Raw genomic sequence first — 14295 nt, forward strand, 5'->3', positions numbered from 1 at the left:
AAAGTCATCAAACGAAGGGAAACAATAAAAAATAGGTAAATAAATAAATAAATATTAAGAAGACGTAAACGCACGAAATCCACTACTATAATGAGAGTGAGTGCGGTGGTAATTGTCAGCTGTCGACGCAACCGTCTCACACAACCACCTACATCAACCCTTTCTTCGTGAGAATCCTTAACGTTGACGTTCCGTTCCGTTGACGTCCTGAGTGAATGCCGCCATTTGGAACGCACGTTTTGACGTTCCGTTCGGTGACTTCCCCTGTGAATTGCCGTAACGTGGAAGATGAACGGGGGTCGCGTGCTCAGGCTGGCGGCGTGGCAGGCGCGCGCCTACCTGCGCCAGCTGTGCGCGGCCGTGTGCTACCTGCAGGCGCGCGCCATCGTGCACAAGGACATCAAGCCCGCCAACCTGCTGCTCGCGCCCGACGGCCGCCTCACGCTGGCCGACTTCGGCGTCGCCGAGGCGCTGCCGCTCTTCTCGCAGGGCGACACCTGCACGCGCAGCGAGGGCTCGCCCGCCTTCCAGCCGCCAGAGGTGAGCCGCTCCCTCGTCTCACCAGGCTACCTGAACATCAGTACCCCACAGTTCCAATAAAACATAAAGATTAGATGATTTCCGAGCGCTGTTGAGTTCAATAACTTCTTTATGTTAATAAATCATTCTCGGGTTTCAAGCCGCGTCAAGTGGTTTACTGCCCACGAGCTTTCGGCAGAGATCTACTATGCCATTGTCAAGTGGATGACTGTCGTGTGGTTGTCATTGCCGTGCTTATATAGCCGCGCCGTAGCAGTCGCGCGGGTGCGGTCTGAAGCGCCTAGAACCTCTCGGTCACCACGGCCGGCCAGAGCGGGAGGGCGGCGGGAGGGGGGAGGGGGGGTGGCGGCGACAGTGAAGATGGTTCTTGCGGCTTTGGACCGGCAGGGCGGCGAGGCCTCCATGGTGATGATGCTATGTAGTCTGTCACCGAGACATCGCGAGAATACGCGTCTACCTACCGAAGGCGTGTCTGCAGCCGAAATTTGAATGCAACCTTCAGCCCAAATGTGAATGCAACGGGCCCGGGCCTTACAGCTTTACCTCATCGTGTGGCTTTCTTAATTTTGCTGGTCAGTGCGTATCGCCTTCGCCATTAGATGATCCCTAACGTAGGTAAGACATCGTTGGGTTCAGGTGACCGAGGAAAATTTATATTATGTGGGCCTATACATTTGCCGATTAAGTTTTTCAACTTGTTGATTAACTGTGCAATAGGCCTTTTATTAGTGTCATTGGAATGGTAAACATGTATATAGCATTAATTACTGTGTAATTAAACAGCCCCAAAGAATTGCACGGGGCATGACCACGCAGCTGTGGACGCTTCTCCGTGTGGGCGTGACACAGCGCGAAACTTTGTTTTTTAAGTTCGCAGAAAAAATTCAGTTTTTAAGTTATTTCTATGCAGAATTCAGATGCAAATGGCTCACTTCGTTTAGGACACGTCCGTTACCTATGCTCGGTGACAAGATGTTGAGCTACAGAAGAGGGAAACCTTGCGTCACTCTGGCGCTCGTGTGACCTGTTACACAGGGGGCATCGCGAACAGCGTTACTGAACAAAGGGTTGCGTGTCGTTGCGAGGATCGTGTGAACTGGGTCTAAGCGTACCGGACAAAGGAAACGGCTTGAGTTGAAGAGCCGCCACGAGCGTGAACAACAGTTCGTAGTCAGTGGAGCACGTTTTGTGGAAGAGTTTAGGTCAGAGACATTTTTGTGCAGCAACGCTTGTATGAATCAGTTACGAAGAGCAGTTTCACTTTTGACACTGATGCTCGATGATTTAACATTTTGTCGAAACGGAGCTGATTGGCGGCGTAACGACAGCTCATACCGTTCAGGAAAGGGTTAAAAGTAGTTCAGGGTCTTATTGAAAGAGTACTCAATGAATTAAATTGAAATGCTGTAGGAAACCAAATGCGGAATGGCCGCGGAGGAATTCAAAACAAGTCTCTATCATTCAACACATAGAATGACTTAAGTATTGGAGGCTATTCTTAATCATTTGCAATTAGGTTCCATACTAGGGAATTTTGTGAGTATATGTACCCTTTTGAAAATTTTATTTTGCCCTACAAGGGTCAGTTACCATTAATTGCCGATGCAATTCACAAGAGGCAGCCTCCTTAGCTCAAAGACCGCGTTCTCGATTCCAGAGCACGGGGTCCCGGGTTCGATTCCCGGCGGGGTCAGGGATTTTCACCTGCCTCCTGGGTGTTTGTGTTGTCCTCATCATTTCAATTTCGTTACTTGGGTATATAATTTACGAGCTCCACACACCGCACAGTGGCCCTCGCTTACCAGCGGCTTTGCAGTCGATTCGGCACCATGTCCGCGGACAAGTGCACCGTAACTTAAACCAACTCCAATGTGTGTCCTGTGTCAACATGTATGTCGCCCCTAAACTGGTACACGTCGCCCAGATCCTCCCAGTGCCGTTACTCCTTGGCCGCCGCATCCAATCAGCCTTTGGATATTTCGTGTCAGCAGGGGAACTTTTCAAAGTCCGCTACAACACTCTGTCATGCATCCTGCACAAGGTGGCCTCGGACTCGTCAACGTGCGGGCACGATCTTCTGCACGCTTTGTCCATACTATGTTGCGGCACTGGCGGGGGCCGGTCCCGTCCTTAACTCGCAGTCCCTTAGATATCCTCCGACCAGCTTCTCTCGATCTACCGATCAATGTTGCACCTATTTCTCCATTATTGTACCACGTCGCCAAGTGTTTCATAGAACTCAGCTACGTTTGGGGCCGATCTTCCAGTCACGCGTCCTCCCCGTACAAAAGATTATTATCGTTTGTTTATGCTGTCCAACCCTTGCGACCCCATGGTGCTACAGCACCCTGACAGTAACTGGCGAATGGCTTGGGGGTGTGTGCATGCACCCTTTTTACCGTCGTCTGCACTCTGGTATGTTTTAGTCTATGGCAAATTCCCGACTAATAGTCGACTTCATCGCATGGGACTGGCCACCTCCCCACTCTGCCCTGACTGTCACCTCGAAGACACCGACGAGCACCGTCTTACTTGCCCCCTCAAACGAAACGTATGGCTCCTCCTCCAACGAATAGTGGGCTTTTACCTCCGTGCCCCGCCAACGACGGTAACCCCAGATTTCTTGTTTTTGCTCCAGACATTTCACTACCGTCTCGCTAAGCACCATACACTCATCTCGTTTCGATGACAGGCTTTAGAATAGCTCTTTCAGAGTGGTCCGCATAAAGTCCTTGACTTCTGGTACAAAGTTGTAACCGCGCGTAGCACCCTCACCCTAAAACCATCTTACCGACAAACTTTTGCCGGTTATCTCCGCAGCATCTTCCTTGACCCCCCGCAAAGTTGGGGTGTGCCATACCGACCCGTCACGTGATCCAACACCCTTATCCACGATCTCATGCATCGAAAAAAAAGAAGACAGAATATGTTATATTTTGTTGTATTTCATGTTTTTCTAATATATTTGTTTAACCAACAATCATTTGTATATGTTTAAATGGTACCTTGATGAACTGTTGCATTGTATATCCAGGGAGTTACAAAAAGGTACGGCCAAACTTTCAGGAAACATTCCTCACACACAAATAAAGAAAAGATGTGATGTGGGCATGTGTCCGGAAACGCTTAATTTCCATGTTAGAGCATTTTACTTTAGTCCACCTGCGCTCAATGGAGCACGTTATCATGATTTCATTCGGGATACTCTACCTGTGTTGCTAGAACATGTGCCTTTACAAGTACGACACAACATGTGGTTCATGCACGATGGAGCTCCTGCACATTTCAGTCGAAGTGTTCGTACGCTTCTCAACAACAGATTCGGTGACCGATGGATTGGTAGAGGCGGACCAATTCCATGGCCTCCACGCTCTCCCGACCTCAACCCTCTTGACTTTCATTTATGGGGGCATTTGAAAGCTCTTGTCTAGGCAACCCCGGTACCAAATGTAGAGACTCTTCGTGCTCGTATTGTGGACGGCTGTGATACAATACGCCATTCTCCAGGGCTGCATCAGCGCGTCAGGGATTCCATGCGACGGAGGGTGGATGCAAGTATCCTCGCTAACGGAGGACATTTTGAACATTTCCTGTAACAAAGTGTTTGAAGTCACGCTGGTACGTTATGTTGCTGTGTGTTTCCATTCCATGATTAATGTGATTGGAAGAGAAGTAATAAAATGAGCTCTAACATGGAAAGTAAGCGTTTCCGGACACATGTCCGCATAACGTATTTTCTTTCTTTGTGTGTGAGGAATGTTTCCTGAAAGTTTGGCGGTACCTTTTTGTAACACCCTGCATATACGAACAGAATCTCTTTGAGTTTTCTGCCAGATTTCGAAAGACAGTTTCGTCGTGGAAACGAAATGTTCGTACGCTTCTCAACAACAGATTCGGTGACCGATGGATTGGTAGAGGCGGACCAATTCCATGGCCTCCACGCTCTCCCGACCTCAACCCTCTTGACTTTCATTTATGGGGGCATTTGAAAGCTCTTGTCTAGGCAACCCCGGTACCAAATGTAGAGACTCTTCGTGCTCGTATTGTGGACGGCTGTGATACAATACGCCATTCTCCAGGGCTGCATCAGCGCGTCAGGGATTCCATGCGACGGAGGGTGGATGCAAGTATCCTCGCTAACGGAGGACATTTTGAACATTTCCTGTAACAAAGTGTTTGAAGTCACGCTGGTACGTTATGTTGCTGTGTGTTTCCATTCCATGATTAATGTGATTGGAAGAGAAGTAGTCCGCAGCTCGTCGTCGTGCGGTAGCGTTCTCGCTTCCCACGCCCGGGTTCCCGGGTTCGATTCCCGGCGGGGTCAAGGATTTTCTCTACCTCGTGATGACTGGGTGTTGTGTGATGGCCTTAGGTTAGTTAGGTTTAAGTAGTTCTAAATTCTAGGGGACTAATGACCATAGATGTTAAGTCCCATAGTGCTCAGAGCCATTTGAACCATTTTGAAGAGAAGTAATAAAATGATCTCTAACATGGAAAGTAAGCGTTTCCGGACACATGTCCACATAACATATTTTCTTTGTGTGTGAGGAATGTTTCCTGAAAGTTTGGCCGTACCTTTTTGTAACACCCTGTATATCGGTGTACTGGCCCCACGCCCCTGCACAGAGGATGACAGGGCGGTTAGCCGGTCCCGATTGGCCCGTCTGGGCCAGAACGCGGAGCTTGGCTTTGCTTGCTTCAATTCAGAAGAAGGATTAAATAAATCATTCAAGTCTCAACGCGCAGGTGTTATGAGCAGTCAGAACACCAATGCACGTCACTGTTGTATTCCTTGGCAGAGTTTAATCAGTTTCATCGACAAACGTGTTCTTTAATTTATACGCAATAGGAAACAATATACTGACTATTGTCCAGGCTGACGAGTAGATGGCACGTATCAGGTGAAGATCATGTATCTACCTGTTGCCTACTCTTTGCTTTCTTTTGGCTTTTTACTAAAAACAATACAGTCATTTACAAGTGTAAAGCGACATCTGCTGCATTTATATACATCTATACTATGCAAGACACTGTTAAGTGCATGTCATTGGGTGCCAGTTCCATTTGCGTGTGGTGCGCGGGAGGAATGATTGCGTAAAAGCCTCTGTCTGCGCGGTAATCCCGTTCGCGATCTTTACAGGAGCGTGAAGCATTGTAGTACGTTTCTAGATTCTTCTCTTCTCTTGAAAGTTTATAAGCAGTCCTTCACAGGATAGTGTGCGTCTCTCTACAAGTATCCGCCACTTCAGTGGTTCTTAGCATCTCCGTAACGCTCTTTCTTGGATCAAATAAACCCGCCACCATTCGTGTTACTCTTCTTTGTGTACCTTCAGTACAGGTTTATTTTAAATGTTCGAAGCGATCTTTTAAGTGCACTGTATCTATATTAATTGACAAATTGTTACCAAACTCAACACTCCTATAGAAGATCTTAAAAAGTTTTGAACTGTCACAGATTTCTGACACTAGAGCGCAGCAGGCAGCAGTTCGACAATATGGCGACAGGCGCCTAGAAAGTATATGTCGTGCTGGAAATGCATTCACATCAGTCTGCCGTAGTAGTATTCACCAAAGGTCTACCAACTGCCAACTCCATTCAGCGATAGTATGCGCTGTATACAACTTCGGGATTCTTCTGAAAGGGGGGAAATAACAGGTTTTCCGGAAGTGAGTGAAGAAACAGTTGACTGCATGCGGGCGAGTTTCGTACGTAGCCCTCAGAAGACTACGAACAGAAAAAGCAAAAGCTGAACATACCGTAACCGACAGTTCGGAAGATACTAAGGAAACAACTGAAGCCTTACCGGTCGCACTTTGTACAAGTCCTGACTCCCGATGACGGTCAGACGCTTTGAATTTTGGGCACAGTTGCAACAGCTTGTAGAAGGGGATGGTTTTTATGAAAAACTTGTCTTCAGTGCTGAAGCAACATTTCCTGTGAATGTCACTGTGAAGAGGTACGATGCGCGAATCTGAGGGGGAAAGAGAACCCCTCCCTCCCCGCTATCGTGCAGCAGTTTCGAGATTCAACAAAACGTACGGTTTAAAGTTTACAGTCTTTTTTCTGAAAAAAAAAAAACATTACAGGACGCGTCTATCTGGGCATGCTGGAAAATTAGCTGATGCCAAGACTGGAGAAGACGGTATGGACCAACCAATAGGATGGTGCTCCACCCCACGTCCAACATGATGTTCGTGAATTTTCGTGAATTGTTAAACAGGAAATTGAGAAACCGATGGATGAGCCGTGTTGGGGTTGATTATCGGCAATTCATGTCATGGCGTCCACGCTCTCCCGACGTAACCCCTTGCTACTTTTTTGTGTGCGGTTGCGTGAAAGATTCAGTGTTTACGCCTCTTCCTACCAATAAAGCTACCAGAACTGCGAGCTCGCACCAGCAGTGATTTTGAACAGACTGATAGGGATATGCTGCTCCGAACGTGATATGAACTCGATTATCGACTTGATATCTCCAGAATCAGTGTTTTCCTACATGTGTGACAAGCCCAGTGACAATATGTCAAATAATATAGCTACAGCAAATACGTGAAAGCGCTTCAATCATTTATAATAAACCTATAATACCTTACATTGTCATTTATAGTTGAAAATCAACACCTCATCTAATTACAATTTAATATTTTTATGAACCAAATATTTTAATGGAACGTGCATAAAACTGTAGAGGGAGGACATTTTAAAAATAATTCTCAGTTATACTTGCGTGTGATATTTCGACACATTCGTCCGTGAATCCTTGTAAGATTCCTCTGAGTTCACTTTGGTGTTGCGCTGCTCTGCTAGTTCGTATTAAATGCTACTGCTGACTGAGGAAAATTAACGTATCTGTTAAATGAAAGTCGCGATGTACTACTAGACTGGGCCTTTTCTGTACATTGTACTGACGTGAGCTTTTGGCGGTGGAGGTGGCGAACTGCGAGCCGTCGTTCTCAGGCTTCAAGCTGGACGTGTGGAGCTGCGGCGTGACGCTGTACTGCATGCTGCTGGGCGTCCACCCCTTCCTGGAGGGTTGCACCAGTGTCTACCAGCTGCAGACGCGCATCGCCCACTACCAGGTGAAACTCACAGCGCGTTACGACATACGAGCGGTGGTAATTGTTTTAATTATCAGCAACAAAAATTTTTTGTTTGTTTGGAGGTTCGGGTCTGCAGTTCTGGTACACACTGGAATCCACGCGCCGCAGTTTCGCAATACGCCGCTAGAGATGCAATCTCCGCTTTATCAGTGAGGTGCGCTATTTAGTTTTGTCACCTCTGCGGTTCTATGGTGTCGCGATTTCAACGTGTATTACGGCTGCAGACATTTGCTCGTTAACGAACAAAAAAGAGGCACAACACTGAAACTTCCTGGCATATTAAAACTGTGTGCCGGACCGAGACTCGAACTCGGGACCTCTTGCCTTTCGCGGACAAGTGCTCTACCATTTGAGCTACCCAAGCACGACTCACGCGCCGTCCTCACAGCTTCACTTCCGCCAGGAGAGCTTTTGTGAAGTTTGGAAAGTAGGAGACGAGGTACTAGTGGAAAGGTCCCGAGTTCGAGTCTCGGTCCGGCACACAGTTTTAATCTGCCAGGAAGTTTCATATCAGCGCACACTCCGCTGCAGAGTGAAAATCTCATTCTGGAGGCATAACACTGTTTGTTTCCAAGTGAGGAGTGAGAATTAAAACCTTAAAAATACCGATCGTAATTAGACACTCTTTCTTCCCATTGATAAAGCACGATATTTCCTGTTCTTGTTTACAATTTTATCCTGATATTCGTCTTAAAGCACGATATTTGGTGTTCTTGTTTACAATTATCTCCTGATATTCGGCCCCTACAGAGTTCTCGAATAATTCTACTCGAAACCTGTACTATAGTTAGTCTTCGGAGGAACGTTTTTTTTCGTGCAAGAAGAGTGCTCCAAAACTGTCTGAAAATGCTTTTATGGGTGTTACAGGGGTGTTGTGCTGTGAGCAATAATTATTAAGAAAAAAAATTTGATACTTTGCGCCGTTTTCGAATTAATTAGCACTGAAATTAGCCAGTCAGGCCGTCGCGCACACAAATTCATGCGATCCGCCAGAGACGGTGTCGACAAAAGTATTCTTCGTTTGGTTTCCTAAAACGGAACAAGAGAGTGACGCAAATATTGGGCATGGGACGGTAGTAAGGATCGAACCCAAGCCAAAGACTGAGCAGTCTCGTGCGCTGTCTCCTACGCTGAGAGAGCAGTTGACACTAACTGCATCTGTAGGGTGTGGCGTTCGCTGTATTATTCAGTGGTTTGGTATTTAACTAATTTGTAAATGAAAATGATAATATTATTTCGTTACAGTGAGAAATTACAAAATAATTTTTTTTTCTCCCGGCTAAAGATTTGGTCAAGTTGCTAAAGAAATCATAATAAACGTTGTGTTAAAGTGTTGTCTGTAAGTTGTGTGTCACTAAAATCACAGTTCATACGACAGATTATTGATTATGATGGAAACAGCTATCTTCAGCAAAATGATCATTAAAACCGCCGAATATCAGCCGCTCACAACACTGACGTATGTTACCTGAAACAATATTCTTCGCAACTCGTGCGTAATTAATTTCGGCTCCATACATCAGCAAGAAAAGTGCTATGTGCACTGTTTTTAAAGAACCAATCTGATTCGAATTATTTTCATTAAAATGAGTTCGGGACCACCGGTGTGCATTTATTTTTAAACATTTTTATTACTTTCGGCATTTATGTCTGCAGAGTTGCGTAATTTGAATTTGCCGCTGAGATAATTGTTACGATGGCGGCAGACAATAGACAGAGACTTTTTATTGTTAGAGTAAATTTCCTTTTAACAGGATAAGTATTTGAATTAAGGCTTATTAAACTTTACTTTTATATTGTGCACTATTTAGACTAACTTTCATCAAAGAAACCTTTGATACTTTCTTAAGAAACACAGATAAAAATGCGATGCAAATCGCTATCGTCAATGGCTGCGCTCCTTGCAGCGGAAAGAAATAATTAACACAGATAATGTTTATTGAGAGAGGAATTAAAGTTACAAATAATTATTCACTCATGTTTATAATATTAATGAACTCTATTCTCAAGTAATAATTAAAACATAATTACAATTTCTTAACAGACCTCAGTTTGATATGCGTCTTGCGTCCGCAACCTACAAAAGCCAACCAAATAAAGGTAAAAACAAAGGAAGACGAACGCAGATCATAAAAGGAATTTAATCATTGTCTTTGTATGATACCCATCGATATGTCCAATTAATCATAAAATATTATATAAATAATTAATATTTATCATCGTTTTGTTTTAGTGTACTGTTTTTCTATATGTCGGGTAGATAATGTTTATAACTGTTAGAGGCATAATTTCCTCTCGTCGTACTGTAGCTAAAATTTATCTCGTGGATGTTACAAGGGCCACTCGAATCTGCGCGCGCAAAGCCCTGATAGGCTAAATTTAGTGTTAAATAGCTCGGAAACGGTACAACGTATCGAATTTGTTTTTCTTAACAAGAACAACCTTCCCTTAAACACCCTTACAAGCTTTCCAGGCTGTTTCTGACCACTCCGTTTAGAGTGATTCGGTTTTGATGTAACATACTTTCAGGCATGACGAAAAAGAGTAAATGTATTAATTTGAGGTAAGGGACCCTGACCTCGAAAAGACCGAGTCGAAAATTCTAAGCGAAAACCGTTCTGATACCTTTGACAGTGGAATACATGTACCTGTACTGTTGTTGCTAAGACTGCAGGGTTGGCAACTTTCAGAGGCGATAGTAGGGACCGAAAGAAAGAATAAAAAAAAAAGTCCAGTAAATATAGGGTCTAAGACGATATGGTACCTTCCAATCTTGTAATGGGTAAAGCAGAGAGACAATCGGAGCATTAATCTTCTTTTCCTTTTACAGTCGCAACATGACGAACTGCAGCTTTAGTAAATCCTACTACGTAATCCTATTATGTATCTTTCAACGAGAGCTTGTTAATTTGCGTGGACTGGCGCTTTTTAAACGCCGCTTCAGATTCTGTGTAGGCTGTCCTCGGAAAAAAGGATCGTGTAATATAGAGGACGTCCGGAAAGAATATGTAATATCGTTTAAGTCTGAAATATAAGCACACGCAGAAAACATTAGTCACATACATCTGTGCTCAGGTGACAGCCGACCGCACCAGATAGTGTGCAAGTCGACGACATGCTATCTCTATCATATGACCACAGAGCTGTGTGACACGTTTTCTCCAGTGTGCTTGTATTTCAGGCTTAAACGGTCGTAGAGTTCTGAGGATTACTATTGTAAATAAATAGTGTCTGCTGTGCTGTGTCTGAGCTAGAGCACTGCATCCCAGCGGCAGGGCGAGTCAGCGGCAATCGTTTTCCATTACTCACTATGCACGAGGTTCAGTCTTTCACCGTTGCGAATGGGCGAGCACTTGGCGAGTTCGATCGAAAGGTGGCCACACACGTAACTGCATGCTTGACAGGTACCCTCGCACTAGCGCTTTTCGCAAGCACGCACTCGCTTCCATATGGCACGAGCATTTGCATCTACATCTACATATATACTCCGCTAGCCACCAAGCGGTATGTGGCGGAGGGTACAATTCGCGCCAAAGTCATATTTCTCCCCCTCTGTTCCACTTGCGGATCGCGCGAGGGAAAAACGACTGTCTGAACGCCTTAGTACGAGCTCTTATTTCCCTTATCTTTGAGTGGTGATCATTGTGCGATTTGAAAGTTGGTGGTAATAATATATGCTCTACAGCCTCGGTGCTCCTACAAGCATCAGTTTGTAACAGAAATATGTCGAGTTCAGTCGACGATGTGCTGCCTTTGGCAGCTTATTTGCTTCTGTAGGAAAAAAAAAGGAAACATAATTTGTGGATTAAAGCATGATTAGTCAGTGACCTGGCATGTTTAACTCAGGCTGAATGGACGAATGTACGAACTGTAGCCTCCGTGTCTTTTGTGTAGAAATTCTAAGAAGCTTTATAAATAAAATGAATGGTATAAACATTCTACATCTTTATTCTTCGTGTCTACACATTTGCAGCCGCTAGAGGGCTCCGAATTGTAACGTGTAACACGGCGGGGAGAAAGTAACTATCTTGGCGCCTGAGAAACAGCGTGCTGCAATCGAGTTTTGAATTCGAAGCGTTCGTCTGCACATAGAGCATCCACTCCTCCAGCATACCAGACCAAACACGAGCGCTGCAACAATCCGAAGCCTTGGGTTCAGTGTCATCGATCATCCTCTATACAGTCCCGACTTGGCCCCAACCGATTTTCATGTATTTTCAAAACTTAAAGAACACTTTCGACGATTTCATTTTGATAGCGATGAATCAGTGCAAGCAGATATGAGGTAGTAGCTCCGTCAAATTCAAATGGTTCAAATGGCTCTGAGCACTATGGGACTTAAAACTCCCCTAGACTTAGAACTACTTAAACCCAACTAACCTACCGACATCACACACATCCATGCCCGGGGCAGGATTCGAACCTGCGACCGTAGCAGTAGCGTGGTTCCGGACTGAAGCGCCTAGAACCGCTCGGCCACAGCGGGCTCCGTCAAGGCAGTCAAACATTCTGCAATGACGGTATCAACAAACTGGTCTCTTGTTGGGAGAAATGTGTTCGTTGCAAGCTATGTTGACAAATATGTAGACACGGCGAATAAAGGTGTAGAATGTGAATGTGCCGGCCGCGGTGGTCTAGCGGTTCTGGCGCTGCAGTCCGGAACCGCGGGACTGCTACGGTCGCAGGTTCAAATCCTGCCTCGGGCATGGGTGTGTGTGATGTCCTTAGGTTAGTTAGGTTTAAGTAGTTCTAAGTTCTAGGGGACTTATGACCTAAGATGTTGAGTCGCATAGTGCTCAGAGCCATTTGAACCATTTTTTTTTTTAGAATGTGAATGTTATTGTTGTTGTTGTTGTTGTTGTTGTGGTCTTCAGTCCTGAGACTGGTTTGATGCAGCACTCCATGCTACTCTTATCCTGTGCAAGCTTCTACATCTCCCATTACCTACTGCAGCCTACATCCTTCTGAATCTGCTTAGTGTATTCATCTCTTGGTCTCCCTCTACGATTTTTACCCTCCACGCTGCCCTGCAATACTAAATTGGTGATCCCTTGATGCCTCAGAACATGTCCTACCAACCGACCCCTTCTATGTTAATAGCGTTCGTTTTATTTAATATGGTTGAAGAATTTTCGAATCCGGAGATATTGCTTTTGAGCAAGCCATCGTATTTGAACCTTCTGTCATCGTTACGCCTTTGATTTAAAAGAAAGATGCAGTCATCAGGAATGCCATTACGTCACATTAAAGGATAAGAGCAACACTGCGATTTTCGTGACGGCAAGGAGTTGTGAACACATGAAATACACAGCTGTTATTTGATCTTTGTACAAAATGTCATTTAACGGGTTTAAAAAAATCAAATTACTGCCGAATGATTGCAGCTGCCTCCCTGTTCGTGATACATACGTTCAAGCATGCTGCCACTTATATGCATACACAAGCCTGCGCCGCCATGTCTAAGGCGCCTTGCCACGGTTCGCGCGGCTCACCCCGTCGGTAGTTCGAGTCCTCCCTTGGGCATGGGTTTTGTCCTTAGAGTAAGTTAGATTAAGTTGTGTAAGCCTAGGGACCGATGACCTTAGCAGTTTGGTCCCATAGGAACTTACCACACAACTTTGCATAACTGAAATTCAGTCACGCGTCAAGCAGCTTGTACAGTCCTGAGGCTTCTGCAAATTTATCCTGCACATGCCCAAGCACGATTGCGCAGAACGCTTGCGCGTGTGTGCCTGTGAAGCGCGCAGTTACGTATGTGCTTGATCCTTTCCACACGGCTAAGGGAACATGACGGTTTGCTAGTCATAAAGCAGCAGCGCTAGTGCAGCAGAAGGGCATCAACCTGCGGACACTGCAGCTTTGCGGCATTTGCGCATCCACGTGGCTATGGAAGCGCTTACGCCACCCGGCAAGGTGGTGTCGGTCATCTTCGGCAATTGCTGGCAAGCTCCCTCTCTCGCGTACAGCCACCGCTAGAACGCTACGCGGATCGAGTAAGCGCTTGTAGTGCTCTAGTCTGACGAGGAGAGCACGGCAAGTGCCCTAACACAATTTCCCAGAAACTTCGGTCAGTGGAAGAGGAACCAAAATGAGCGAACACTTGTCTCGGCTTGTCCGTAGATACTCGACCGTCTCTGAGAAAACGACGCTCAGATTTTCGAGATATTTCACATGCCTTTTAGCGCGCGCTGATCTCAGCCGAAATTGTGGCACAGTGGCTAGCTCACGGACTTCCAGTTTTGCATCCCGCATTCGAAACCCGATTCTTGCTTTTATTTATTTTATATATTTTTATTTTTCTACCCATCTACGTAAATGGTTGCTACACGAACGTTTCTTACCACGTTAGAGGATACAATAACGTTACATTGACTGTAAAATTACAACTGGGTTTTACAATAAGTATTAGGCCTACAAATTTATTATATAATATATGTGTATATGGTATTTTCAGGGGTCACAATCTTTTTAAGTCTCGTATTCTTATATTTCATTCTTATATACGTTCTTATATTAATTGTTATATTTTGTTCTTATGTTTAATCTTCAGGAAGATTTGTTGCATTCCCTTGGATGGTACCGATCGTAGAAACATCCGAAACATGGATATTCCGAAGACCACGAGCATCACGCGAAGGACAGTTTGGCACAGCGACA

At 45.2% G+C, this 14295-nt stretch overlaps 1 protein-coding gene across 1 annotated transcript in view; it reads left to right on the forward strand.

The window, feature by feature from the left end:
* Positions 1 to 288: 288 nt before the first annotated feature.
* The window catches only part of LOC126188401 (uncharacterized), a 305868-nt gene continuing 291861 nt past the window's right edge, over positions 289 to 14295 (forward strand). The window contains exons 1-2 of the mRNA XM_049930002.1: positions 289 to 540; positions 7468 to 7617. Coding sequence (XP_049785959.1) covers positions 289 to 540; positions 7468 to 7617 — 402 coding nt within the window. The remainder of the gene's footprint in view (positions 541 to 7467; positions 7618 to 14295) is intronic.

Source organism: Schistocerca cancellata, chromosome 5 (genome assembly GCF_023864275.1).
Source record: "Schistocerca cancellata isolate TAMUIC-IGC-003103 chromosome 5, iqSchCanc2.1, whole genome shotgun sequence".
Taxonomy (NCBI): domain Eukaryota; kingdom Metazoa; phylum Arthropoda; class Insecta; order Orthoptera; family Acrididae; genus Schistocerca; species Schistocerca cancellata.